At 38.6% G+C, this 26005-nt stretch overlaps 3 protein-coding genes across 4 annotated transcripts in view; all 3 read right to left on the bottom strand.

Moving 5' to 3' along the window:
• The window catches only part of LOC113054399 (uncharacterized), a 14085-nt gene extending 170 nt beyond the window's left edge, over positions 1-13915 (bottom strand). Inside the window, exons 1-11 of one of the 2 annotated variants that reach the window (XM_026219927.1) lie at positions 13612-13915; positions 13381-13501; positions 10339-10446; positions 7273-7309; positions 5288-7137; positions 5115-5142; positions 3249-5017; positions 3109-3157; positions 2803-2846; positions 2534-2576; positions 1-2413 (exon numbers count right to left, since the gene is read on the bottom strand). The exon at positions 1-2413 is cut by the window's left edge and continues 170 nt beyond it. In XM_026219927.1, coding sequence (XP_026075712.1) covers positions 57-2413; positions 2534-2576; positions 2803-2846; positions 3109-3157; positions 3249-5017; positions 5115-5142; positions 5288-7137; positions 7273-7309; positions 10339-10446; positions 13381-13501; positions 13612-13700 — 6495 coding nt within the window. In that variant the 5' untranslated portion in view covers positions 13701-13915 and the 3' untranslated portion in view covers positions 1-56. The remainder of the gene's footprint in view (positions 2414-2533; positions 2577-2802; positions 2847-3108; positions 3158-3248; positions 5018-5114; positions 5143-5287; positions 7138-7272; positions 7310-10338; positions 10447-13380; positions 13502-13611) is intronic. The other variant, XM_026219928.1, reaches the window with a different exon arrangement.
• Positions 13916-15001: 1086 nt separating this feature from the next.
• On the bottom strand, positions 15002-18690 carry LOC113054400 (52 kDa repressor of the inhibitor of the protein kinase-like). Its single transcript, XM_026219930.1, has 5 exons — positions 18414-18690; positions 17769-17889; positions 17514-17594; positions 17325-17364; positions 15002-17127 (listed from the first exon to the last, which is right to left on the bottom strand). The coding sequence occupies exons 1-5, from the start codon at positions 18500-18502 to the stop codon at positions 15230-15232; spliced, it is 2229 nt and encodes a 742-aa protein (XP_026075715.1). The 5' UTR covers positions 18503-18690; the 3' UTR covers positions 15002-15229.
• A 423-nt stretch (positions 18691-19113) lies between these two features.
• LOC113054396 (cytoskeleton-associated protein 2-like) lies at positions 19114-23240 on the bottom strand. Its single transcript, XM_026219924.1, has 7 exons — positions 23065-23240; positions 22535-22600; positions 21572-22392; positions 20747-21080; positions 20564-20624; positions 20113-20428; positions 19114-20023 (listed from the first exon to the last, which is right to left on the bottom strand). Exons 2-7 carry the CDS (start codon positions 22553-22555, stop codon positions 19735-19737), a joined length of 1842 nt encoding a protein of 613 aa, XP_026075709.1. The 5' UTR covers positions 22556-22600; positions 23065-23240; the 3' UTR covers positions 19114-19734.
• Positions 23241-26005: the final 2765 nt, after the last annotated feature.

The raw sequence follows: 26005 nt of genomic DNA, 5'->3' as shown, positions 1-26005 counted from the left end.
CTGCTGATTGACAAGTCATCATTCTGCAATATGTAAGACTGTGCTGCTACCTGCAATCAATCATGATTCTCTGACAGCTCACTATTTGGATACATTTTCAAGTATTTCTCCACCATGCTGTCCAAATCATGCTTAATGCCACAGTTAATAAAGAACAGAGCCATGCTCTTGTTTCTGTGATGCACAGGTGTATCTTCCAGGTATGTCTTCAGTCGTTGTTTCGCAGTGCTGCATTTGTCATTTGTCAAAGCAAAGACTGGCAGATGGTACAGGACTTTCAGGAGAGCACAGACGTTGGGGAAGGACTTCACATCAGACAGCTGAAGCGTCTCGTAGATGGTCGATGGCAATACAACATCTTTAGTGCCATGTTTCCATTTAATCTTCCAGCAGTGCAACTCAGCAGGAAAGGTGTCTGGGTTCAGCAAGTCATCTTTATAAATGTCTGCACTGGTCTCCTCTGCAGTGTTGAACTTCAACTGTCCCATTATAGCAGGGACAAGTGACAAGGACTTCAGGGCCTTCAGATGATTTTCAGAGAAAAGATCAGACAGCTCCTTAATCACATGGCTGACCACTGGAATGGTTACTTGCTCTTTATAGTAGGTCTCAGGTTGGATTTTCTCACCAGAGGTTGGTCGTCTTCTATAGTACAGTCTGGGCACTTTCACTGGGATTTCAAGAGCTGCAGCCAGGTTAACAGCCTCCTCAAACCAGAACTCATGGTAGACTTTGATATTCTCGTAAACTCCATTCAGCGAATGCAGAACCGCAGTAAGACTGCTAGAAGCGAAGAAGACCTCGTTTGTTTGCCCTTGCAGATTCTTACCAAAGGCTCTGGAGAAGGAAAGTGTGTTCTTCAGGACCACTAATGTCATGACAAATTCAAAATCGGCCAATGCCTCGGATATGACAAAGGCCTTGTGTGCTACCTCATCGCTCCATTTGTGATCTTCATTGTCATGGACGCTATCCATGCAAAGCAGCAGAGACTCCAGGAGGTCGACAGCTACTTCGAATGTATCATGCTGCTCTGTCCATTTCGAGTAACAGGCCTCTTTGAGGACATTGGCTTTTTCTTCATGTCCCTGGTAGTAGATCGAAATGGCACTTTCCAGCTGATTTTGCAACAATGGCGTTTTACTAAAAAACGCATCCAGCTTTTTCAGGGTAGACATAACAAGATGCACTCCTGTTAAGGTCATTGTGTTTGCCAGGCAGATGTTTAAAGAGCAACTGGAGCAAGGGGTGAGAACTGCTAGTGGGTTTAACTCCGCTATTCTGGCCACCACTGCTTTGACCTTCATAGCGGACACACCAGAACACAAATATGCCTGTCCTCTGCAGTACTGCATGTCCAGGCCACATTTATCGGTTACTTCAGCAATAAGCCTCTCGGTTATAGCCTCCACATCGCCTTCAAAAAGCAGGAACCCGACAAATTCTTCCCTTAGGCAGTTGGTCTTGTCCACAAAACGTATGAACAATGGGAGATGGCTCTCTCCACCTATCTCAACCAGGTTGTCTACTACCAACGAGAAGAAGCGTCCTTCTTTAACTTCAGCCAACAAGTCCTCACGAACACAGTTTTCGATCACTTCCAGCATCTGCTGCAATTGAGTAGAAGAGCAGTGCTCAAGGTTTATGGAGGACCCCTCGAACTTCTTTCTGAGGAATTCATCACCTGCATTGATGCGGTACTCCAACAGTGCCTGGAAGTTGCTGGGAGTGAAGCTTTTGCTTCTGGGTTCTTTGTCGGAGTGCCCATGCAGAGGGATGTTCTGTGTGCCCATCATCACGACAAGATCAAACAAAGACTTGAGAAACTCTTTGTTTAATGTTTCCTCATCAATGACCTGAGGGCTGCAGGCAACCCCATCACCATTTTTGCTCTCACTGATCTCTTTTGATTTTATAAGCTCCACTTTGGGTATGCAGTCATTCACATATCTAACAAAGACTGGTAGGAACTTCACCTCTCCAACTGAGATAGTTCTATCAGTGACGATGGAAAAGAAAGTAGAGTCCTGAACTTCAGTGAGGATTGTTTGTTGTATGGCCTTTACAATTCTTTGTAACATTTCTCCCTCTGAAAACAATTTCCCTTCCTCCTGTACCCAATGACACGAGGCAAGATTCTGAACAACGGCATCTTGCTCTGGTTTACTGAGGTCAATCAATGAGCAGTTTCTCCTTGCAAGCTTAGCTTCCTGTTTAAAGACTTCGTCACAGTTACTTGTGCTGTCAGCTGGTTCATTGGAATGGCCATTCTCATCTGGAACCAGCTCTACTTCTTCAACCTTTACATGCGGCTCCTCAGATGCCACTTCCAAGCAACCAGCAAACACTTCTATATTCTCAGACTGCTGCAGAGTCTGTATGCTTTCTGCTCCCCCTTTGTGGATGTCTGCTTCTAGAAGTCAGGGTAAACATTATTTTAATCATCTTTTTTAACAACAACAACAAAATATTTAATTAAAGGCTCAAACACATTAATAACTCAAATGCAAGACCATTCCCAAAAATGACATACCACTGCCAGTAATCTCAGAATTCATCACAAGTATTCTGGAGTCCTGTGAATAGAAATACTACTCATGAACAAAACAGAAAAAAATAAACTAACAGCAACTGATTTTAATCAACAATTTACCCCAAATAGTTTAAAACAATTTTCAACTAAATCAATGATCTATTCTGTAATCTATAAACTATTCTCTCAACCCTTTGAAAATTTGAAGGTTATAAACTATTTAAAATGTTAATAACAATTATAATAATTATCACCACAACTATACAAACCTGCTGAGCTTCCCTGTCTTCTTCTTCAATCAGGTGGGTGTCATCTGCAATGTTGGAAAGTGAGTTTAAGTCGACATGGAATGAAAATTCACTGTTTTTCTAAGTAATTGTTTACTGAGCTTATTGTAAACAATTCATGCTTGCATGTTTTATTTCCTACTGTATGCAATTCGTGCATTCGTGTTTTATTTAGCAATTTTTTTGCCCCTACCTTTTAAATCAAAAGATAACTTAATCTACTGATGAAACAACAAAGCATCCAGATATTGATTCTTTTAAAAAAAGCGAGCATAATATATTGCATACCTTCGGTTTTTATTTCAGCAGCCCTTCCTAAGGTTTTGGATTCTTTGGACTGTGAAGTAAAACAGACTTTACTAACACATCTGGAAAGCAAATTAAACTTTTGAAACAAGCAACACATTACTGAAAAAACGAATTCTTACCAGACAAATACCCTCCAATGTCTTCGGTGTGAGCCTTAAGCACTGAGCAACCATTTGGTCTAGGTCTCTGTTAAAGTCAATGCCCACTTGAAGCATGGCTGAACAGGGTGATCTGTCCATAGGTGAGGTGTTGCTCACATAGTCTTGATACATTTTGTGCCGCTTCACCTCACCACAATATTCCAAAGCTGTGCTTGGCAACACACACATAATCTTCAGCAATGTGTTGATGTTTATGAAGTACTGCATAAGGGGTAGACGCAGAGTCTGAAAAATGGTCTCTGGTATGGTTACACTAGCCACTTTCGATTTCCAATTCACTTTCCAGCAGCTCAGCTCCGTGAAAAAGTTGTCAGGATCGGGAAGATCACCAATGTACAATGGAGGTTTTGACTTGAGCATTTCAAAAACAGAGCTCCTTGTCACAGAGCAAGGGACCAAGGACAACAGGTTGAGAGCCTCCTTGTATTCATTGGAGAAATAGTCTTTCACCATGTTTATAAGGTGGTCAACTAAAGGGACACTCATTGTATCATTGTAGTATGAACCAGGTTTCAAAAGGCTGTCCCTTGGAATGATCACACTATCAGGAACTTTAACCTGCACACTCAGACTCTGAGCAAAACAAGAAGCTTCATCAAACCAATTCTGATGGAAAACCTTGATTTTGGTTTTCACTCTGTTAAGTTTGGCCACAATACCACTGATCCTCCTAAGCTGCGAGGTAGCACTAAAATGGTCTTTCTGTAGTGCTGCACTCAGTTCTTTGGTGAAGGATGAGGCGTTTTTTAGTGCAACGATTGCCACAATGAATTCAAAGTCCCTTATTAACTGAAGTAGTCTCTTGGCTCTGTTCGATACGGCCGAACTCCATCTCTGAGATTTGGAGTTATCAATATTTTCTAGCCAATCTACCAGAGGCTCCAGAATCTGAGCAAAGACTTCATAAGAGTCATGTTTCTCAAGCCAAGTGGAGCAGAACTTCCCTTGAAGCTCATGGATTTTCTCATAGCTCTCTCTTAGGCCTATGGCTAAGACTTGATCTAACGCTTTCTCAAGGGCAGGCATGCTGTGGAAAAATGACACTATCTCCTCTAATGTGTCAATGGCTCTGATGACTGCAGCTACTGGAACTGACCTTGACCACCAGGTATTGAAAGAGTAACACGAGCAGTGTGTGCATATAGCAAGAGGATACTTCTCCTGTATTTTACATGCAAAGGCCTTGAGCTTGTAGGATACTTCCCCAGAGCCAAGGTAAGCTTGACCTCTGCAGTAGCTCAAATCCAGACGCCACTCATTGGTGACTACATCAAAAAGTCGTTCACACATGGCCTCAGTGTCATGCCTAACCTCGATAAAACCCAGAAGCTCAAGGCGCATGACATCAAAACTGTCAACAAATCTGATGAACATGGGAATGTATTCTGTCTCTCCGAATCTAACAACTCTGTCGATAAACAGGGAGAAGAATGAATTTCCGGCCTCTAAAAGAATCCTATCCCTAACAACATCCTCACAAACTTTAAGGACTTCATTCATCTCGGATTTGGTCACATATTCTAATTCTTGCTCTTGATCACCCTGAGTGTGTCTGCTTTGCCTACTGTATGCTGTGGTGACAGCTGCCTGTAATGCAGATTTGAATGCCTCTTTATCAGTTTCTGCATACTCAGGCAGTTTTGGTCTCTCAATGTCCATATTTAAAGTCATCTCTCTCTGTTCTTCTGTATCTTCTTTAGAGGCATCATTTGCACTGGTTTCAGGAACTGCATAGTGTTTGGAGTAAAAATAAATTAAATCAACAACTATCAGGAGTGTGTTAACATTTTTGAAGGAAAATAAGTCAAAGGTGAGAAGCTTTACCTGATGGTTGCACTTCCGTTACATCATCCTAAAAACAAATGAGAGGATCAAAATGGTTAACAGCTCATTAAAAACATGCAAGTTTTTTTTTTATTAATCTCCAGAAATTAAATATAATTCAAAATAAAATGATATTAACTCAAATAAAATAAAAGTCTCCAAAACATGCTTACTTCACGTAATAGCTGCAAGATTTCTGGATATTTCTTCACATACGCCTCCACCATTTCCTCAACGCTGAAGTGGACATCTTGATTGACATAAACAAAGGCCATATTGCTCAGTCTCTTTTCCGCTGGTAGTTCTTTCATGTAGGAGTGATAGCGGTCCAACACCATGTCATAGTGCTCATACACATCTGATTCAGCGCGGACACAAGGGATGGTGCCCAAAACTCTCAACAGGCTCTGTACATTTGGGTAAAATCCTATATCTGGGATCTTTAAGGTACCAAAAACACTGGTGGGAAGAATCCTTTGCTTGCTAGCATTTCGCCATTTCACTTCCCAACAGCCCAGCTCATCATAAAAGGAGTCAAACCGAGCCAAGTTATTCAGGTTAGCATCAGTAACTCTGTTTTTGCGTACGCTAAAATTGAGGTCAGCCATATATGAGGGCACCAATGACAACCATCTGAGGTTTCTTGCCATTTCAGTGCCTAGGACTCTTTTGACTTCATCAACAAGGTATTGTATAACCTTCTTACTCAGTGCTTCTCTGTAGTAATCCTCCAATGAGGCTTGAAGTTTCTCCGCACCATCACCATTTGTCACCATCTCCACTGGCAGATCCACTGGCACCCCCAACTTCTTGGCTCTGGCCACTGCATCAGAAAACCACTTCCTGTGAAAAATGTTGATTTCCTGCATATGTTTGTTTAAAAGCTTTAAGGTGTTGGAGATGGTGTACTGCAAAGTGCTGCTGATGTTGATTATTCCCTTGAGACTAGGGTTCAGGATGCTCACGCAACACAGCGTGTTTTTCAAAACCACAAGAGTAATGATGAAATTGAAGTTCATCAGCTTCTCTTTCAGCATTAGAAGCCCTACGACTGTGTCAGCGTCCACATCTGAAAGGGCACTGGTGCACATCTCTCCAATGCTGCTCAAAAGTGGCTCTAAGATATCAAGCATTGTCTGAAAAGCATCTGTGGCATGTTCCCAATGGTTCTGACAGGACTCCTTTACTCTGTCCACTTCGCCTTTGATGTGGCTGTACGAAGCAATGATCTTGGCATCAAGTTTCTTTGCCAGAGTTTCCAATTGCCTAATAATGGAAGCAACCTGCTCTAAAGTATCAACAACATCCTGAATTAGAAGGATGGGCATGGAGCGAATCAACCACACATTGAAAGCGTAAGGTTCACTAGGGGACAAAACTACCTGTGGAAAATCCTGCAGCATCCTGCATGAGAGATCCTTCAGTTTCTGACACATGGCACCTGATGACAGGTAGGTGAAGCCGCGGCAGTGCTCCATCCGCAGACCCCACTTGTTTCGGATTTCAGATATAAGCATAAGGAACAGACTTTCAGAGTCTACATCACAGGGAAGGAATCCCATGAGGTGCTTCTGTGGGAAGCCTTCACTTGTGACTGAGCGGATAAACACAGGAATCTGGTCCTTGCCATCAATGTTTACCTTGTCTTGGAGAGATATGGAAAAAAAGCGCGCAAGCCGCAAGCTATTACGGATCTCCTCACGCATGACATCCTCACCTAAGGTGAGCACTTCTTTTTGGTCGATCTTCTCTGCACATATGGTGTTGACAGAGAGTGACCCAGCTGGGTCATTCCCCAGTGGTTTAACAACGTTAAGAGATGCATTGTTGGCGATGCTAAAACCAATGAAGGCTAAAGTCTCCTTGAAGTAGTCTTTCAAAGTTTCCTTCGCTTTGGAAATAGCAGGATCCTCCTCTGACTCCTCATGTGCAGGAGGATTGAGTGTTTCGCTGTTCTCAGCAGAATCACTCTCAACTTTATCTTGTGCCTCTGGCAAAGAGGGGTTCGAGTTATTGATGGTACCTTAAAAAAAAAGAAAAGAAAAAAAAGAGCACAAACAATTCAAAAGAAAAACAACAGAGAATCTGCTGTTATTACAGTGTTATTGCAAAGAGATAAAAGAATTAAAAAATGGTGACATCGAAATGCATTACTTACCTTTAGATTTCTTTGTGGCAACCGGCTCCTCTCCTGTCTGAAAAAAATATGATACAATAAACATATATATTATTTGTAGGGCTGAAACGATTCCTTGAGTAACTCGATTACAAAAAAATAATCGAGGCAAATTCATCAGCCTCGAAGCCTCTTTTAATTTGTTTTAAATCTCACGTCAGGTCCTTTCGCAATTATTTTTTTTTAATGTGACAACGCATTTACGTCACCCACAAAGCGGAAGGAGACACAAGCGCTGTGTCCGAAATCTTTTACTGCAAGAAGTCAGCAGTGTTTTGATTTGAGGGCACGGGCAAACGTCGTGGCATGTGTCCATTGCAAGATAGAGCTGGTATACCACAACTAGGACGCTATGATTTCCGCGATGCAGAAAACGCGGAAGGAATCGCGGAATCCAGTCATAAAAATTTACATGTTCTGCTTGTCTCTGTTAATGAATGGAGCAGAAGCGCGTCTTCCTTTATTAACACACACTGAAGCGCGCGTGATGCTCGCGGTAATTTCAGCATCTGCTGTCAAATAAGACGTGAACACATGAACAACATCTCCAGAATTGCTCTGACGGTCACTTCATGAGCATTTGACCTTTAGATTTGAGTAAAACTAGCGTCACATCACATACACAGAACTGTAAAGGTACGTCAACCCGTCAAAAGAAAAGTCCGGTTAAAGACTATTGTTCAGCAGAATGTACATAGCCTACTACAAAAAAAAAAAAAGGTTTACTCACACAACATTTCTTCCATGTTTTATTTTTAATAGTAAATCCCCTTTGTTTACCAAAAGTTAAGTTAATTTTAAATAATTAAAAGATAAATTAAATTAATGTTTTATGCATTTAATGTGCATCTCAGAAAATGCTTTATTTTAAAACCCAACTGAATGGTCCTTAATTCATCTGTCAACTTTATTGTCATTGTTCACGGTACAAGTACAGACAATGGGTAAACAATGGGTAATAATAAATTTTTTATTTTTGATGTATGCATTGCATTCTATGCATTTAAAAAAAAATGCAAATAAAATACAATTCTAAAAAAGGAAACCTGTTCATTTTAAGAGACCCAGGAGTTTTATTTTCTCTTGCATAATTACTATTGCACTTTAAGCAAAAACACACCGATTACTCGATTAATCGATGGAATTTTTGGTAGAATACTCAATTACTAAAATATTCGATAGCTACAGCCCTAATTATTTGTACTCGATACAGACAGTGTGTCTACAATGACAAATAAAAACAATTAATAATAAGAATAAAATGCTAGTATATAATTTTAATGATGGCAATAAATTATAAAGTTATTGTTGAGGGAAAGGGCCATTGATAACTATTACAAGCATGAAATCTATTTTACAAACCCGATTCCAAAAAAGTTGGGACATTGTACAAACTGGGAGTAAAAAAGGAATTAAATAATTTATAAATCTCATAAACTTATATTTTATTCACAATAGAATATAGATAACATATCAAATGTTAAAAGTGAGACATTTTGAAATGTCATGCCAAATATTGGCTCATTTTGGATTTCATGAGAGCTACACATTCCAAAAAAGTTGGGACAGGTAGCAATAAGAGGCCGGAAAAGTTAAATGTACATAAGGAACAGCTGTAGGACCAATTTGCTACTTATTAGGTCAATTGGATGCCCGTGATCTTCGGGCCCTTAGACGGCACTGCATCACATACAGGAATGCTACTGTAATGGAAATCACAACATGGGCTCAGGAATACTTCCAGAAAACATTGTCGGTGAACACAATACACTGTGCCATTCGCCGTTGCCGGCTAAAACACTAAAGGTCAAAAAAGAAGCCATATCTAAACATGATTCAGAAGTGCAGGCGTTTTCTCTGGGCCAAAACTCACTGGAAATGGACTGTGGCAAAATGGAAAACTGTTCTGTGGTCAAACTAATCAAAATTTGAATTTCTTTTTGGAAAACTGGGACGCTATGACATCCGGACAAGGACAACCCAAGTTGTTATCAGCGCTTAGTTCAGAAGCCTGCATCTCTGATGGTATGGGGTTTTTTATGAGTGCGTGTGGCATGGGCAGCTCACACATCTGGAAAGGCACCATCAATGCTGAAAGGTATATCCAAGTTCTAGAACAACATATGCTCCTATCCAGATGGCGTCGCTTTCAGAGAAGACCTTGCATTTTCCAACATGACAATGCCAGACCTCATACTGCATCAATTACAACATCATGGCTGTGTAGAAGAAGGATCCAGGTACTGAAATGGCCAGCCTGCAGTCCAGATCTTTCACCCATAGAAAACATTTGCCGCATAATAAAGAGGAAGAAGCGACAAAGAAGACCTAAGACAGTTGAGCAACTAGAAGCCTGTATTAGACAATAATGGGACAACATTCCTATTCCTAAACTTGAGCAACTTGTCTCCTCAGTCCCCAGACGTTTGCAGACTGTTATAAAAAGAAGAAGGGATGCCACACAGTGGTAAACATGGCCTTGTCCCAACTTTTTTGAGATGCCATGAAATTTAAAATCAACTTATTTTTCCCTTAAAATGATACATTTTCTCAGTTTAAACATTTGATATGTCATCTATGTTGTATTCTGAATAAAATATTGAAATTTGAAACATCCACATCATTGCATTCTGTTTTTAATCTCAATTTGGACAGTGTCCCAACTTTTTTGGAATCAGGTTTGTACATGAGATGGTGCAATCACATTTATGTTCAAATGCAAGTACGTACTCTTAAGTAAATCTACACAGAACTCAATCCTGAAATTGTTTACCTTGCCATCTCGTTTTTAACTTATTTAATCAAAAAAGAAATACATTGGCAAATAGTTCGCTTCAAACGTTATTTATAAGCCTGTATTGCATAAGAATGTGCTGATAAATAAGTCTTTTGCTAGAGATCATGCATTATTTTTTTTTTCATGATTTTGACTTTTTGAAATCATTTTTCTCAATATTTTTTTTCCCTAAGTCCATTCACAAAGCAAGAAAATTATGAAACGGTATAAATCAATGTTTTTGAATCTAGATGTGTACATTAGATACATACTTTCTCCCATGTCCTTTTTATGTTGCCAGTTTGTGCATTGTCCTGGTTGGTTGCAAAACTGAAAACAGTAGGAACAGCATCATCCTTCAAAACAGACATCTGGAAGATCTGAAATAAAAAGAATTTTTACAGAGTTCGCTAATCCTTAGCAAATAATAAGTAAATAAGTGGTTTCAAACGTTAATTAAAAAATGGTGCAGTTTTCTGGGGGATAATAGGACACATGTCAGCCTACTGGTCAACCCAAGTAAAACTTAATTTGAGGGGGGGGGGGGGGGTGAAATGCTCTGGAGGTGGGCGGAGCTAAAGAATCACGAGCACCAGTAAGCTTTTGCGTTGAGAGCGTTTGGAAGCTGTGACATTACCGTGAGGAAAAAAACATCCAAAACAAACCATGGCTAACTGTGGGATATTCTGTGCGCAGTTGGGTGGTTGGTACTCAGCTGACCTATTTCTCCAGTTAGAAAGAACTGCAGCTACTCCAGAGTGAACATGTCAAGTCTGAATGTTTATTTGAATGAATATGCACAAAATGTGGTTTCTGTCAGAGAACAATTGAAGATGATAAATATACATGTTATAACATAAAATGAGAAATGACAGATGCAAAGATAAAACAATATACTGTATGCTATAGGAACTCTACATAGAACTTATTGTCTGATGCAATAGTAAACAAAATAAACAAGAGATTATTTTCACATATGAACACTTAATGCAGCTTTATTAGAAAACCGGGACTGCTGCTGCTTACAAGTGGTGTCAAATTACACTGTGTGTGGGCGCTGTTCTAGCTCTCCAGTGTGCTCATTGTAATAATTGTTAAAATGCTGGTCAGAGACTAAATAAATATTTACATTGAAACATTTGACAAGCAATGCTCGTATACAAATAAATAAGCATCTTTGATTGCAAATAAACAAATAAAGGTAAAGTGTACATAGGTAAAATAAACTGAATTACGCTATGACACACTCTGAAACATCTACTATGATAATAAATATTATTACTTACGGAGTTATAAACGCACAGCAATACCACATAAAGCCAGGGAAACTCCGTATCAAACTATTATGCTGGACAGTAGTGTCTAACTGAAAACTTTTGCACATGCAAAAGTCTGGACAAGTTCGACTCGCGCATGCGTGAGGCAGGGAATTTTGTACACTAACAGTCAGATTCAGCGTATATTTATGATCCAGAATCAGATCCAGAGGCTGAAATTTAACAAGAGCAGCATCAGCAAAGACGTCTCTATGTGGTAATGAAACTGTATATATTTGCTTAGCGGTTTTGGAAAATGACTACCACTTTATGTCTTCTTTTTTTTTTTTTTAAAGCTGTACAGCTGTTTTACTCACCGCCTGCGGTTCCAACACACGATCGTGACCCCTTTTTCGTTGGGACTGCATTATCCTTAAAGGGGGGGTGAGATGCTCGTTTTCACTCAATATCCTGTTAATCTTGAGTACCTATAGAGTATTACTGCATCCTTCATAACTCCAAAAAGTCTTTAGTTTTATTATATTCATAAGAGAAAGATAGTCTGTACCGATTTTTCCCGGAAAAACACGACAGGCTGGAGGCGTGACGTGTGGGCGGAGCTAAAGAATCACGAGCGCGAGTAAGCTTTTGCGTTGAGAGCGTTTGGAAGCTGTGACACAGATCCAGAGGCTGAAATTTAACAAGAGCAGCATCAGCAAACGACGTCTCTATGTGGTATGTACTAAAACTGTATATATTTGCTTAGCGGTTTTGGAAAATGACTAAGTTCCACTTTATGTCGTCTTTTTTTTTTTTTTTTTTTAAGCTGTACATGTGGAAAGTACAGTTTGATGACAACATCGCATGTTGTTTACTTGATGTGCTTACGCGCCGATAGCTAAGTTAACAACACGGAGATATTTGAAGCAGTTTTACTCACCGCCTGCGGTTCCAACACACGATCGTGACCCTTTTTCGTTGGGATTGCATTATCCTTAAGAAATAAACGATGTGCAAACCCGGCGTCAAACTGGGCCTTGTTTGTAAAACAAGCATCTTCGAAATGCAGGGAACAAACAAAAACACTTGCACAACTCCGTTGATGCTCTGTAAAAATAAACTCCATCCACTGGTCCCTTAATGCTGTTTTTTTTTTTTTGTAATCTGTGCAGGGTTGTCTTGCCCTGGCAACCAAAAACACACTTCTGTGACATTTCGCGACGCTCTCGCTCTGATCAGTGAGTCTGTGCTCAGCCTCTCAGTGCGCTGCTATACGGGAGCGCGCGCTCTTCCGGCAGAAGTGTCCTTAGGACCCATATAAGGAACAAAAATACTCCTTCAAACGTACAAATTAATTTTTGAAACTTTGTCCATGTTTAGCATGGGAATCCTTTAACAGTGTAAAAAACTCAGTATGCATGAAATAGCATTTCAACCCCCCTTTAAGAAATAAACGATATGCAAATCCGGCATCAGACTGGGCCTTGTTTGTAAAACAAGCATCTTCGAAATGCAGGGAACAAACAAAAACACTTGCACAACTCTGTTGATGCACTGTAAAAATAAACTCCATCCACTGGTCCCTTAATGCTGTTTTTTCTTTGGTAATCTGTGCAGGGTTGTCTTGCCCTGGCAACCAAAAACACACTTCTTTTGTGACAATTCGGTCTCTCGCTCTGATATGTGAATGTCTCTGCTCTGCTCTACGGGAGCGCGCGCTCTTCCGGCAGAAGTGCCTTTAGGACCCATATAAGGAAATTCCGCTCCAACTAACGTCACACAGAGCCATACTCGAAAAAAACTTACCGAAACTTGTGACAAACCGGAAGAGGTATTTTTGGAACAAAAATATTCTTTCAAACATACAACTTAATTTTTGAAAATTTGTCCATGTTTAGCATGGGAATCCAACTCTTCAACAGTGTAAAAAAACTCAGTATGCATGAAATAGCATTTCACCCCCCCTTTAACTGGATTTGTTTACTCACATACTGATAAATTGATATATATAACACATTTTTTAAATAGAAGATGCTCAACAAAACCATGCAAACTTACTTGCTGACATATCATTGAGGTCTCAAAGTGTTTTGAGCACAATTTGTAGTTCCTGTGTAAATCTTCAGGTGTTTTGGTCTCCAGATCTGGTCTTTGGCACTTTCCCACCCATTGTTTACATCTAAAGATATGAAGTGAGGTTACCGCAGTAGTGAAAAAAGTGATATTTTACCATTACAAACAAAGCACGATTATAAACATTAAAATTGACGTCCAAAAGGCTGCACTCACCGAACGGGATCCAGTGGGAACCTGAAGAAGGAAACGTTGGACTGGTCCGTACTCTGCTCGCAGTTTGCTGCGGCACAGCAGTCGGGCATTTTGGACTTAGTCAAAATGAATACTGCATTGCATGAATCCTTCAGCTCAAAAGGAGACGCTTTTACAGCAAAAAGCGCGCGCGCGTCTACTCACGCTATCGAGGGTTATTTCCAATTACCGCGTGCATTCTACTGAAACTTGCTAATGGCAGAGATGTTGCTACTTTCACATGGGAATCAACAACCAGGAAGAACACCTACGTAGAGCGGAAATGGCCTACACTGAGGACGGACCCCCGCCAAAAACAAAAAACAAAAAAACAACTCTTATCACCGTCATTCTTTACCCTTCTCTGGTGCATTTCCAGAATGTCAAAAATGCTGCACAACTGATATTAAAGAGTGTTATCACAAGCTGATGACTCAAATACAAATTTATGCCCATTAGTGTAAGTGTAAGTATGCAGGAAACAATTATAGGGAGTTTAACCCATTTATTCACACATTCTAACATTTGAATTAGAAGGATCTAATAAGAGTTGTTGATGTACTTTGCAACGATAAAATACAAACTCAGGTCGTACTGATGTTAAGATTTCAAACGATTACAGCAGTTTAATTTTTTCCCCTATAAAAGATGTTACAAAACACATACAAGCACCATGTTTGGTACATATATTATTACTTATTCTAAATATTTATATATCTAAAGGGTTTTGTAAGGAGTAGCTATATAATTTACCCCACAACTGCCTAGTAGTAAAAAATATTAAATATTTCTATAGTTTCCAACTCTACTTATGCCTTATTGAGTAACATTTTGATTCCGTAGGAATAATCCCACGATAAAGCATGATTTCACATTTAAAATACATGCTGTTTTTCAGTATAAGACTTTTCATTATTTTTCCAAAGAGTAAAATGCATGTGCTCACTTTGGGGGAAATGTTGTGTTGGAATAAATGAGTTAACATGGTGACTCGATTCTGCAATCAAATGCACAGGTCTCAGGATTATTAAATAATGTACCAATAAATAATCAAAAAAGCTAATTTGTGACAAAAGCAATAGAAATATTTAATAATATTACATTTCTATATATATATGTGTGTGTGTGTGTGTGTGTGTCTGAATTAACTATGAAAAATTAAATGTACTATATAATAATCTGAAAAGATGTAAAGGTTATTTCTAAATGCTTTATAGAAATAATTATTAAGCCATAATACATATAGTTGTAATTTTTATTAGACAAAATATATAATTATTTAAGAGTTTTTTTTGTTGAATACTTAATATTAATAATAATAATAATTATATATACACTTTTTTTTTTTTAAATGTCAATACAGAATCATGGAGTTGGTCAGCAAAAGATCTTTTTAATGTTCAAATTCAAACTGGGGGTACACTTTTATATACACCATGTTAAATGAAACGGTAGAATAATAAGAAAAGTCTCAAGTAATCTTGTATGACTGTACATAAAAAGCAAAAGTAACAAAATTATAGCTGAAAAAAAAAAAATACAAACTGCTGATTGACAAGTCATCATTCTGCAATATGTAAGACTGTGCTGCTACCTGCAATCAATCATGATTCTCTGACAGCTCACTATTTGGATACATTTTCAAGTATTTCTCCACCATGCTGTCCAAATCATGCTTAATGCCACAGTTAATAAAGAACAGAGCCATGCTCTTGTTTCTGTGATGCACAGGTGTATCTTCCAGGTATGTCTTCAGTCGTTGTTTCGCAGTGCTGCATTTGTCATTTGTCAAAGCAAAGACTGGCAGATGGTACAGGACTTTCAGGAGAGCACAGACGTTGGGGAAGAACTTCACATCAGACAGCTGAAGCGTCTCGTAAATGGTCGATGGCAATACAACATCTTTAGTGCCATGTTTCCATTTAATCTTCCAGCAGTGCAACTCAGCAGGAAAGGTGTCTGGGTTCAGCAAGTCATCTTTATAAATGTCTGCACTGGTCTCCTCTGCAGTGTTGAACTTCAACTGTCCCATTATAGCAGGGACAAGTGACAAGGACTTCAGGGCCTTCAGATGATTTTCAGAGAAAAGATCAGACAGCTCCTTAATCACATGGCTGACCACTTGAATGGTTACTTGCTCTTTATAGTAGGTCTCAGGTTGGATTTCCTCACCAGAGGTTGGTCGTTTTCTATAGTACAGTCTGGGCACTTTCACTGGGATTTCAAGAGCTGCAGCCAGGTTAACAGCCTCCTCAAACCAGAACTCATGGTAGACTTCGATATTCTCGTAAACTTCATTCAGCGAATGCAGAACCGCAGTAAGACTGCTAGAAGCGAAGAAGACCTCGTTTGTTTGCCCTTGCAGATTCTTACCAAAGGCTCTGGAGAAGGAAAGTGTGTTCTTCAGGACCACTAATGTCATGACAAATTCAAAATCGGCCAATGCCTCGGATATGACAAAGGCCTTGTGTGCTACCTCATCGCTCCATTTGTGATCTTCATTGTCATGGACGCTATCCATGCAAAGCAGCAGAGACTCCAGGAGGTCGACAGCTACTTCGAATGTATCATGCTGCTCTGTCCATTTCGAGTAACAGGCCTCTTTGAGGACATTGGCTTTTTCTTCATGTCCCTGGTAGTAGATCGAAATGGCACTTTCCAGCTGATTTTGCAACAATGGCGTTTTACTAAAAAACGCATCCAGCTTTTTCAGGGTAGACATAACAAGATGCACTCCTGTTAAGGTCATTGTGTTTGCCAGGCAGATGTTTAAAGAGCAACTGGAGCAAGGGGTGAGAACTGCTAGTGGGTTTAACTCCGCTATTCTGGCCACCACTGCTTTGACCTTCATAGCGGACACACCAGAACACAAATATGCCTGTCCTCTGCAGTACTGCATGTCCAGGCCACATTTATCGGTTACTTCAGCAATAAGCCTCTCGGTTATAGCCTCCACATCGCCTTCAAAAAGCAGGAACCCGACAAATTCTTCCCTTAGGCAGTTGGTCTTGTCCACAAAACGTATGAACAACGGGAGATGGCTCTCTCCACCTATCTCAACCAGGTTGTCTACTACCAACGAGAAGAAGCGTCCTTCTTTAACTTCAGCCAACAAGTCCTCACGAACACAGTTTTCGATCACTTCCAGCATCTGCTGCAATTGAGTAGAAGAGCAGTGCTCAAGGTTTACGGAGGACCCCTCGAACTTCTTTCTGAGGAATTCATCACCTGCATTGATGCGGTACTCCAACAGTGCCTGGAAGTTGCTGGGAGTGAAGCTTTTGCTTCTGGGTTCTTTGTCGGAGTGCCCATGCAAAGGGATGTTCTGTGTGCCCATCATCACGACAAGATCAAACAAAGACTTGAGAAACTCTTTGTTTAATGTTTCCTCATCAATGACCTGAGGGCTGCGGTCAACCCCATCACCATTTTTGCTCTCACTGATCTCTTTGATTGTTGCCTCAGTATTATCTTTCGTTGCCTCACCCTGGGAGTCCGCTGAGAATACAAAAATCTTTTTTATGTAAATTCAGTAATTATTTTGTTAATATACTCTATATATTAACATGTAAATGTATAGAATGTATCACACAGCTTTATTACAACATTACTAAATAAAATCATATTTTTTTATAAAATCCATGAAAATTACAGTTTGCATATGTAAAAGTGTGAGAAAATCACAAACAACTCACATTTACTTTTCTTTGCTTCAGGGGCATCATTATTTTCTTTCTGTTAGAAACATACCTAATTCATTAGGAAATCATTCACATTCAGTATTTACACATAATGGGCTTTAAATCTTTACTTTGAAATGTTAAGAAACATGCATAATACAGTACAGTAACAACTCATCAAATAATATACTGTGCAGATCTTACCTCATTATAAGACCGTTTGAGGGAAGGATTGTCAAATATGGTTGGTATCGCATTATCCTTCAGTACAGTCCTGAAGGGGCTCTGGATTATAATCACAATAATGAGCTTAAATGACACCTAAAATACACACTTAATGTACAACAACTTCATTTGTTTTAAGATGCATTAAATTTAAAGGTATAGTACATTTAATTGTTTTTTTGTTTTGTTTTTACAAAACGAGTACATATGAACTGCACAAAAATAACAACTTACGGTTTTGGTTATCAAGTTAGGTTCAAAGTGCCTGGCACACAGTCTGTGATATTTGTTCAGATGGTCCGGCGCTTTGTCTTTAAGGTCTGAGCGACTGCAGTTTTCCACCCATTTCTTACACCTAGCAAATAAATATCAAATGAATCGAGGGATGTTAGCATCTAGCATAGCAGTTATTGGTGTGGCTATAATATTAAAATGATAATATAGTGCATATTATGTCTTTACTGTAATATACAGTTGATTGTGTCTAGCTGCTAATAGACAACATACAGAATCATGGGATCAACATAGTTCATATATATGACAGATATAGCTAAATTAACCACATACAGTCATAACTGCACTGTAAAAGTTGATTTATTTTATTTGAACAATACAAAATGCAAGGTAAAACTGGGCTGACTGAAAAAGAACTCCTAATGATAACGTTAGTTCTCTAACAATACTTTGTGCAGTATATAAACACTATGTAATGTACGACAGATTCAACTTTGCATCTGATCTGCCATGCGAGCTAACTGGCTCAGTTAGAGCTCTGCACACAACGGTAAATAAATGAAGTTAAATGAAGGTTGAATACGACGTCGTCTATCGTCTAGATGACAAAGAGTAAGCTCGGGAAGCAAAATGTGTGTAATTTACCTCTCTGGATCCCGTGGAAACCTGAAGAACGCCAGCACCGAATGAGTGCTGTTCCTGGAGCAATTTAGCGCCGCGCAGAAATTAGGCATCGTGCGTTCACTTTGAGTCGAATCTTTAATAGCGACTCAAGTTCATTGGACTCAATGTGATGATACTCCGGTCGGAAAGTTAAAAAACAGATAGTTTTAGAGACTAATAAAGTGGTAAATTGATGGGCACTCTAGTGCTTTGTGTGGCCTGGAGGAGAAGCGCGTTGGAGTTAGTCTCCGTCCCACAATGCTTTGCTCGCGCACAGCGAGTTCAAATTTCCAGCCAATCAGCATGCGCTTACAGGAAGAAATAGGCGGCAGCTAAGAGATAACCATGAATATATTAGATTTCATTTTTATTTTTTAGCAATACTAAAGTAATAGTTCAGCCAATAACTGATAGACGCGTCATTTACTCGCATTATATAAATATATATATATATTTTTTTTGTTGAAACCAAAACCTTTTCAGTCTCCATTCTCTTTGATTGTATTTCTTTCCCATACAGAAAAACTGAAAGATGGCTGAACCCGTCATCCTGACTGAAGTCATAAGTTTTGGAATAGCGTAAGTCATGATTGAATAAACTACATTTGTCATGTTTTCATTAACACTTAACTACACACACAAACAGTAAAATCATTTTTTGTTACACTGACACAATGAAACATTTATTTTGCACTGATATATTCTTTATTAAAATGTCTTACAGTCACTATTTCAGTGATCACAGTTATGTTTAAAATACAGTGAATGGTAATCTTGCCTTTAAAAAGACATGGTAACTTCTAAGGGATGAATGAAATCCTCTGTAGAAATTAAGTCTAGTTAATTAAATTACTTTACTGTGGGTTTAGACAATTTGACGGCATCTTAAAAATCTTGAAGAGAAATTACAGATAAATGCAACATTCTTTGGTTTGTTCATTTTTCAAAACAAACAAATCATAATTTTTACAGCCATGTCATTTTTTTCAACTTCCAGGTTCACAAAATGAACAAAGCAGTGGTGTTAAAATGTAAAAGAAAACATGAAGAGGCTCTTATATACTGCATGAGCCTTGTTAGCATAGAAGTTAACTTTTTATAATATTGCCTATAAATCAAATTATTGTCTTTAAACAGTTAAGCCATTACAGTTAAGAGATTAGTGTTTAGCAGCCCAATGTAACAAAAACTTAAATATTTAAATAAACTATTTTAATAGTATCACATAGAATACTTCATGTAGGTGTTACGTAAGCTATAAATGTCCAATTTTGAAAGTGACATCAACATCAGCTTATAATACTTAACTGAATACTTTTGCTAAGTATTCAGGCTGATCTGGCAGGTCCTCCAGTAGTGCTGGGTTTTTTCTGTAGATGTAAACATTTGCATCTGCATCTTCAGTCTGCACCAGCTCAGCCAGTGAGGAGACGCATGTATCGTGGTCATTCAGCATACCTGGCAGACGAGAGGACTTCCGCTGGATTCGTGTTGATCGCCGCACGGGCGTCAGAAATTTGAGGTCTTTGATGGTGCTTTTGCGTCGCGAGCCACTGCCTTGTGTCGTTTCACATTCAATTCTCTTTTTCACACTAAAGGATGAGAAAACCAAATGAACACTTTAAAATTCTTACATATTGTAGGTTTCTTTCTTCAAACTGTTAAATTACCCCAAACACACCTTTGCAGATATGGAGTTGTTTTCACATTGTATTTTACAATGGATGACCCCGCCATTTCTGGAGTGGTGCTCTTCAACTCCTCATCACTGTCATCATCTTCACTCGCAAATGGCTTCTTCTCTATAGGTTCTCGATCATTATCCTTATTCTCTATGACAGCCTTCTTCGTGTCTTCTGTAAGGTCGCTCTCTGGGTCTTCTTCATCACCCAGTTCCTCCTCTTCCAGAATTTCAAATACTTTATCGGTTTCCTGTTCCTCCATTTGCACTTCTATTCTTTTCTTTGCCACCATATCGGATTTGTCAAAATGTATATCTATCGAGGATGGGCAAAAACATAACAGCAATTTATATATATATAAAAAAAAAAAACATCTCAAAAAGAGTATAAGTTTGATTATTCTGGTAATGAATTTGCAGTTCCTGCATAAAGAATCAGGATGAGACTCACCATCTTCACCTGACGAGGACGTCTCCATTGCCTCCAATTTTTCACACAAGTTCAAAACCAACTGCATATTGCATAGAAGCAAATCAGAAATTACAATAAAAAAAATCCCAAAATACATCAGTGAATATCTATTTGTGTGCCTATCTATCAGTTTCACAAATAAGCCTATCTTATGGTTCTTACCGACTCCATCCTTATCTCTGTGTCGATTGGCAAATCCGTATCACTGTTGTTCAGCAAGTCTAGTGTGGTATTCATAATAGTGCTTGATCTCCTAGAGCACACCGTTTTAGTGTCAGGGACTTCAATATCATTAGTCTGGTTGTCAGTCTTCAATGCAGCAGTTGGATTTACAGCCTCAGTCTGGACGACATGATGAGATTGGGAACCAATTGTGCCTTTGGGTCCTGTTTTAGGCTGTGGAGCTGGTTTTAGTGAAAGGGTTGTCAACTTTTCTGATATCGGAGGCCTCTTCAGAGCTTTTCCTTTAGATGCCAGCCACATTGCAAGCTTTGCTCTGAAAGTACAGTATAAATAAAACATAAGACAATCACATCAACACATCATCTTCTATCTGCAAATTGTCACATTTGTCCAGGTAAAACTTATCAGGTTATGCTTGGCTGAAGTTTATTAAACACATACATTATTGTTAAAAACTTTGGTGTCTGTAAGATTTTTTTTGGGGGGGAGGGGTCTCATGCTCAACAAGGCTGCATTTATTTGACCAAAAATGCAGTAAAACAGTAATATTGTGAAATAATATAACCATTTCAAATAAATTTTCTATTTTAAATTTAGTCTTAAATGTAATTAATTTTTCTGTTGGCAGAAAATATTTATTGGACACATTTTTGTTCATAACGGTCATGTGTAATATTTTTGTGGAAAGTTTGATTCTTCTTTGATTAATAATTTTTTGTAACTTACTAAATGTCTTTACAGTCACTTTTAATAATTCAAACATTTAATAAATTAAACTTTTCATTGGTATTGTACACAACTCACCTTCTCTCTTCAGCCGTATCTACTTGTAATTTGTACTGGCTGACTGTACTTGTGACAGGCCTGCGGACTTTCTGTTCAGTGGTGGCTATTTTGGGTTTCTCCACCTGCACGGTCATCTCTTTCTTCTTTAAGGTGCTTGGTTTGCTGATGGCTGAGCGCCCTGTAGCTAAAGGGGCTGACCTGGGAGGAGCACGGAGACCTGCTTGGGAGACAGTACCTGGGAACTTTTGTGGTATCCGTTTATGGGAAACGGACTTCTGGACTGTTTTTTCAGGGGCATTCAGCTGGATATCAGAGACAGATTTCGGTCTAGATGACAAAGCAGAGTTTACTTTGGGTTTAGTGGACGCCCATAGGGAAGTAACAGACTTGGACCGAACTTTAGACAATTCAAGTTTTGGTCTGGTCACATCTGGTTTTGAAATCGCTTTCTTTTCTGTGGTCTTCACGTCACCACTGGTTTTTCTGAAACAGTCGATTTTAGACTGTACTACCCGACCCTTATATGTGCCAGGTTTGGATTTCTGGATGGCAGAGACAGTGGAGGGTGGTTTATGAACTTCTTCCACAAGCTTTTTGTGTCTTACAGTCTGCTGCGTACTGAATGCCTGGCTTAGTGTGCTACGCTCTGAGGGATCAGGATTAGTTTTGGCCTTCGATGTAACAACCTTTTCTTTCTCTCTTGTTCCAGAGATATCCTCCTTAAGATCATTCTTTGACTGAAGGGGGGCAGATTTACATAACACTTTTTGTTTTGATACAATACTGCTGATGACTTGTTTTTTTGGACTACATACTGGTTTAGCGTTTTCCTTATTGCTCTGAATAGAAAGAATAAAGAAGCAGTATTAAACAAACTACATTTTAAGCACACATACATCTTTCCCACACGTACATGTGAGAGAATAAAAGTTATAAATCTATGATAGAGCTGGGCTGCTTCACAAAATTTAATATGATCACCTTTCTCACCACCGACTTCATTCTGTGCAACTAGCAGTGGAGCTTTTCAAAGATGATGAACTTCCCCTGCAGAAGATCACACTGTTATAACATTCAAACAAACCAAACAAGAAAATATGTCTCAAAAAAATAAGCCTATAGACCCAATATTCATTACAAGATGTGTAAAATAAGCAACAACAAATATATGTAATTTTGTCGATTTTTATTAAGAATATTTAACATGACAGATAAATGTATATATTTTATGATATATATTTTGTATCTGACGACAATACACGCTTGAAAAAAAAAAAAAAAAAAAAAAAACAGTTGGAAAATGGAAACGGGGGTTGCGCCCAGACAAACCTGAATACCTCAGAACCTCAGAACATATCAGACAATAATTTCTGGTTTTATAACGGTTCTGAAAGATTCGGCGACGAGTTTCCAGTATAATAACACGCTTCAAAAAGATCCAAATCATGGCAATAACGTTATTCACAAAACATTTGTGACAGTCACCCAAACAAACATCTAACGTTACTTACGTTATCTACTGCTTCTTCAATCAGTCAGGTAAGACCAGTATAAATGTCTCAGTACTGAATTTGTAGAACAAATCTTCTTCACATTCAAAAACAGACAGCGCACGCTCTTTCAAAAAGATTTGAGTTCAGTTGCGCGGCGAGCTGTCGGATTGGAGAAAACCGTTTGTGAGTCACATTTGCCTGCGAATCGTATTTGTTGTCTCTGATCACGTGATCAATGTTGACGCGTTCGAGTTGGCCCCACCCCTTTGACTGAAAGCTAGGAGCTGCCTGATTTGAATCAAAATAAAATTCCTTTAATAACTACTCAGTGGCAGTTTCAAAACTGTTGAGGAACCCAGATGCCCTAAATTCCATTCTAATGGCATTAATGTTTTAGATAGTATTAGTTTTTGTAAGAAAATCAATGTAATGTCATTTTTGATAGCTGTAGACACTAAGAAATTGTTAACTATGGGTTTTATGCGGGTGTGTGTTAACAGCATAGTTTATATAGTTGATTTTCTCCGTATGAAATTATCTAAATAATAATAATAATTTCATTTCATGTTTTTTGTTAGTATTTCTTATGTCACAGAACATAAGACGATGACAAACATGCCATTGAATATATTTATATTCTACACACGTGCATACACCCAGATTGCAGTTCAGACTTGGAAAGTTTGGACACTTCATTTGTTCTCCCAAAAGACCTTGAAGTGCATAGCAAATCACATTCAGCCACTAGATGGCAGAAGATTCCACAGTCTTGATGCTCGCTCTAAAATGATTAGAAACCCATTTGAACAATATGACTGTGAAAAGTGCCTTCGTTTCAGTGTGTTAATGAGTAAATAAGGAGTTATATCTATTAGGCTATGACTCCAACTGTGATCTCAAATTGCTTTCCTCAAGGGTTCTACTTTAATATAATATTTAATTCATGTGATATTCTGCTGACTGTATCATGTGAGGTCTGTCACACACTTGTGGTCATTTCTGCTAGTTAATTATGACCTTTATTTGAATAAAGTAGGGCAAATAATTTTACTCTATAAATGTGTCTTGACTAATTTCCTAGAATTCAGAGGCAAGAAGGAACCAATTTATCTGGTTGGATAATCAAGTAACTTATTGGTTATTCTGTTTTAAGTGGATATGGACTATGAAAAGCATTGTTTTCTATGTTGGACAGTAAATCGTCCATGGATCTAGCTACTAAATATCTGCTAACATTTACATTTTATTACATTTATGAGAAGATATTCAGTCCTGATGGTACGAGATAAATTTTTTTATAAAGAACATTAAACAAGTTGACAAATATTCCACTGATGACAACCCTACTAACTAAAACCATGCATTCCCAGTCCTGCATTTAATCTTGACAGTAAACCTATAGTTGCATACTATTAAACAATTTCTATGAGGGCATCATAGAAACCACCTGCACAGCTTCCACCTTTATTTGCTACAGAACTGGTGTTTGTGTACTGAACTCATCTTGAACTCAAATGTAGCTTGAGTTTAAACTGCACATCAATAACAGCGCCTATTAAGGGCATCACCAGAGTAAATTTGGGTGGCATTATTGCCGTGTGATATAGAGGGGGGGTAATGGAGATTGGTAATGTTCAATACTTGCTTATGACTGTTACTGTTCACATAAGATCAAAATGCTTTCTAGGATACAAAATAGAGAAGTTTTGACATCACCAGAGTCAATTTGGGTAACAATAAAACTATAATGTGTGAAACAAAGACGAGTGATGAATTTGTCTAACCTGTTAGATTTGCCTTGTCAGATTTGGAGACCCAGCTAGACCAAGATGTTATTTTAGGATATAAAGTAAATGAGGTTAGATATCAACAATGTGAGTTTAGGTAACATCAAACCACTCTGTATGAAACAGAGAGGGGTAATGGATTTCGGTAATGTTTCATTTCCTTGTCGCATTTAACGACACTGCTGTATGTCTGATACTGTCCGCATCGGACCAAAATACTTTTAAAGGACATAAAATAGAGAAGGTCAGATATCACCAGAGTGAATCTGCGTAAAATTAAAGCCATTCTGTGTGAAATAGATATAATGGATTTTGGAAGTTAAGAAAAAAACTGTCTAATAAACAGTGTTGCCATGGTTATTAGGAAATATCTGACCAAAGACATTTGATCATGTTATTCAGTCAACCTGACTCAAGACAATACAGGTGTATTGACAGTAAATCGCCAATTAAAAAAATAGAGCAAAGGTGAATTGTTTTTAATAAATACACACAGCTTGTTTTCCCATTAGTCTGACAGATTCTGCTTGTTTTAGCTGAAAACATGGCAAAGCAATGCATTTGTCAAAACTCCACCACGTGTGACATTGCTTTTCGGTTCCACCATTGGCCTGTCCTTCTCACTGACAGGTTTAGCATAATTGAGTGGGAAACTGAATGAACTCTCTCCCACTCAGTCAAGTGTTAAACCTGGGTGAGGTTTGATGAAATGCTATAATTATCAGTAACAGTTCAGTAACTTCTTCAGATAGACATATGCATTCCTAAAACTATAACAGCATGCATGTGTGTGTGTGTGTGTGTGTGTGTGAAGGTTTGCTGTGAAGGAACAGCAGATCGCCAATAACTTCTGATCAGCCCTAACATCTTCCCGCAGTGTGAATCCCTGCAGTTTCGTATTCCATCGGCGAATACTTCTGCACTGCATCACCCTGTCGGAAATTAACACCAGGCAATCCATCATTCCAAAAGAGAAAGATACACGCAGGTTAAAAATACACAGATCATTCAGATCAGGAATGAGGTTTACAGAGTCTCTGTTAGAGCAGTTAAATAAAAGTGATTATGAAAAACAAATAAACTAAAAAAAAAAAAAACACTCAAAATGAGCATTGGTGAAATGCATTTTAAAAATAGTTTCTTTAAATATAAACATCGATATATCCTCAACA

The sequence above is a fragment of the Carassius auratus genome, chromosome 35, assembly GCF_003368295.1.
Source record: "Carassius auratus strain Wakin chromosome 35, ASM336829v1, whole genome shotgun sequence".
Classification (NCBI taxonomy): Eukaryota; Metazoa; Chordata; class Actinopteri; order Cypriniformes; family Cyprinidae; genus Carassius; species Carassius auratus.
The sequence above is the reverse complement of the archived record's forward strand: the minus strand, read 5'-3'. Positions and strand labels throughout refer to the sequence as shown.

Excerpts from the sequence above, each read along its gene's own strand:
- LOC113054400 (XM_026219930.1), bottom strand. The coding sequence starts at position 18,502 with ATGCCTAATTTCTGCGCGGCGCTAAATTGCTCCAGGAACAGCACTCAT. Across the intron at positions 17,595-17,768 it reads CTAACTTGATAACCAAAACC|AGCCCCTTCAGGACTGTACT; the intron begins GTAAGTTGTTAT and ends ATTATAATCCAG. Across the intron at positions 17,365-17,513 it reads TCAAACGGTCTTATAATGAG|AAAGAAAATAATGATGCCCC; the intron begins GTAAGATCTGCA and ends TGTTTCTAACAG.
- LOC113054396 (XM_026219924.1), bottom strand. The coding sequence starts at position 22,555 with ATGAAGTCGGTGGTGAGAAAG. Across the intron at positions 21,081-21,571 it reads GATACGGCTGAAGAGAGAAG|AGCAAAGCTTGCAATGTGGC; the intron begins GTGAGTTGTGTA and ends CTGTACTTTCAG. Across the intron at positions 20,625-20,746 it reads CAGAGATAAGGATGGAGTCG|TTGGTTTTGAACTTGTGTGA; the intron begins GTAAGAACCATA and ends TGCAATATGCAG.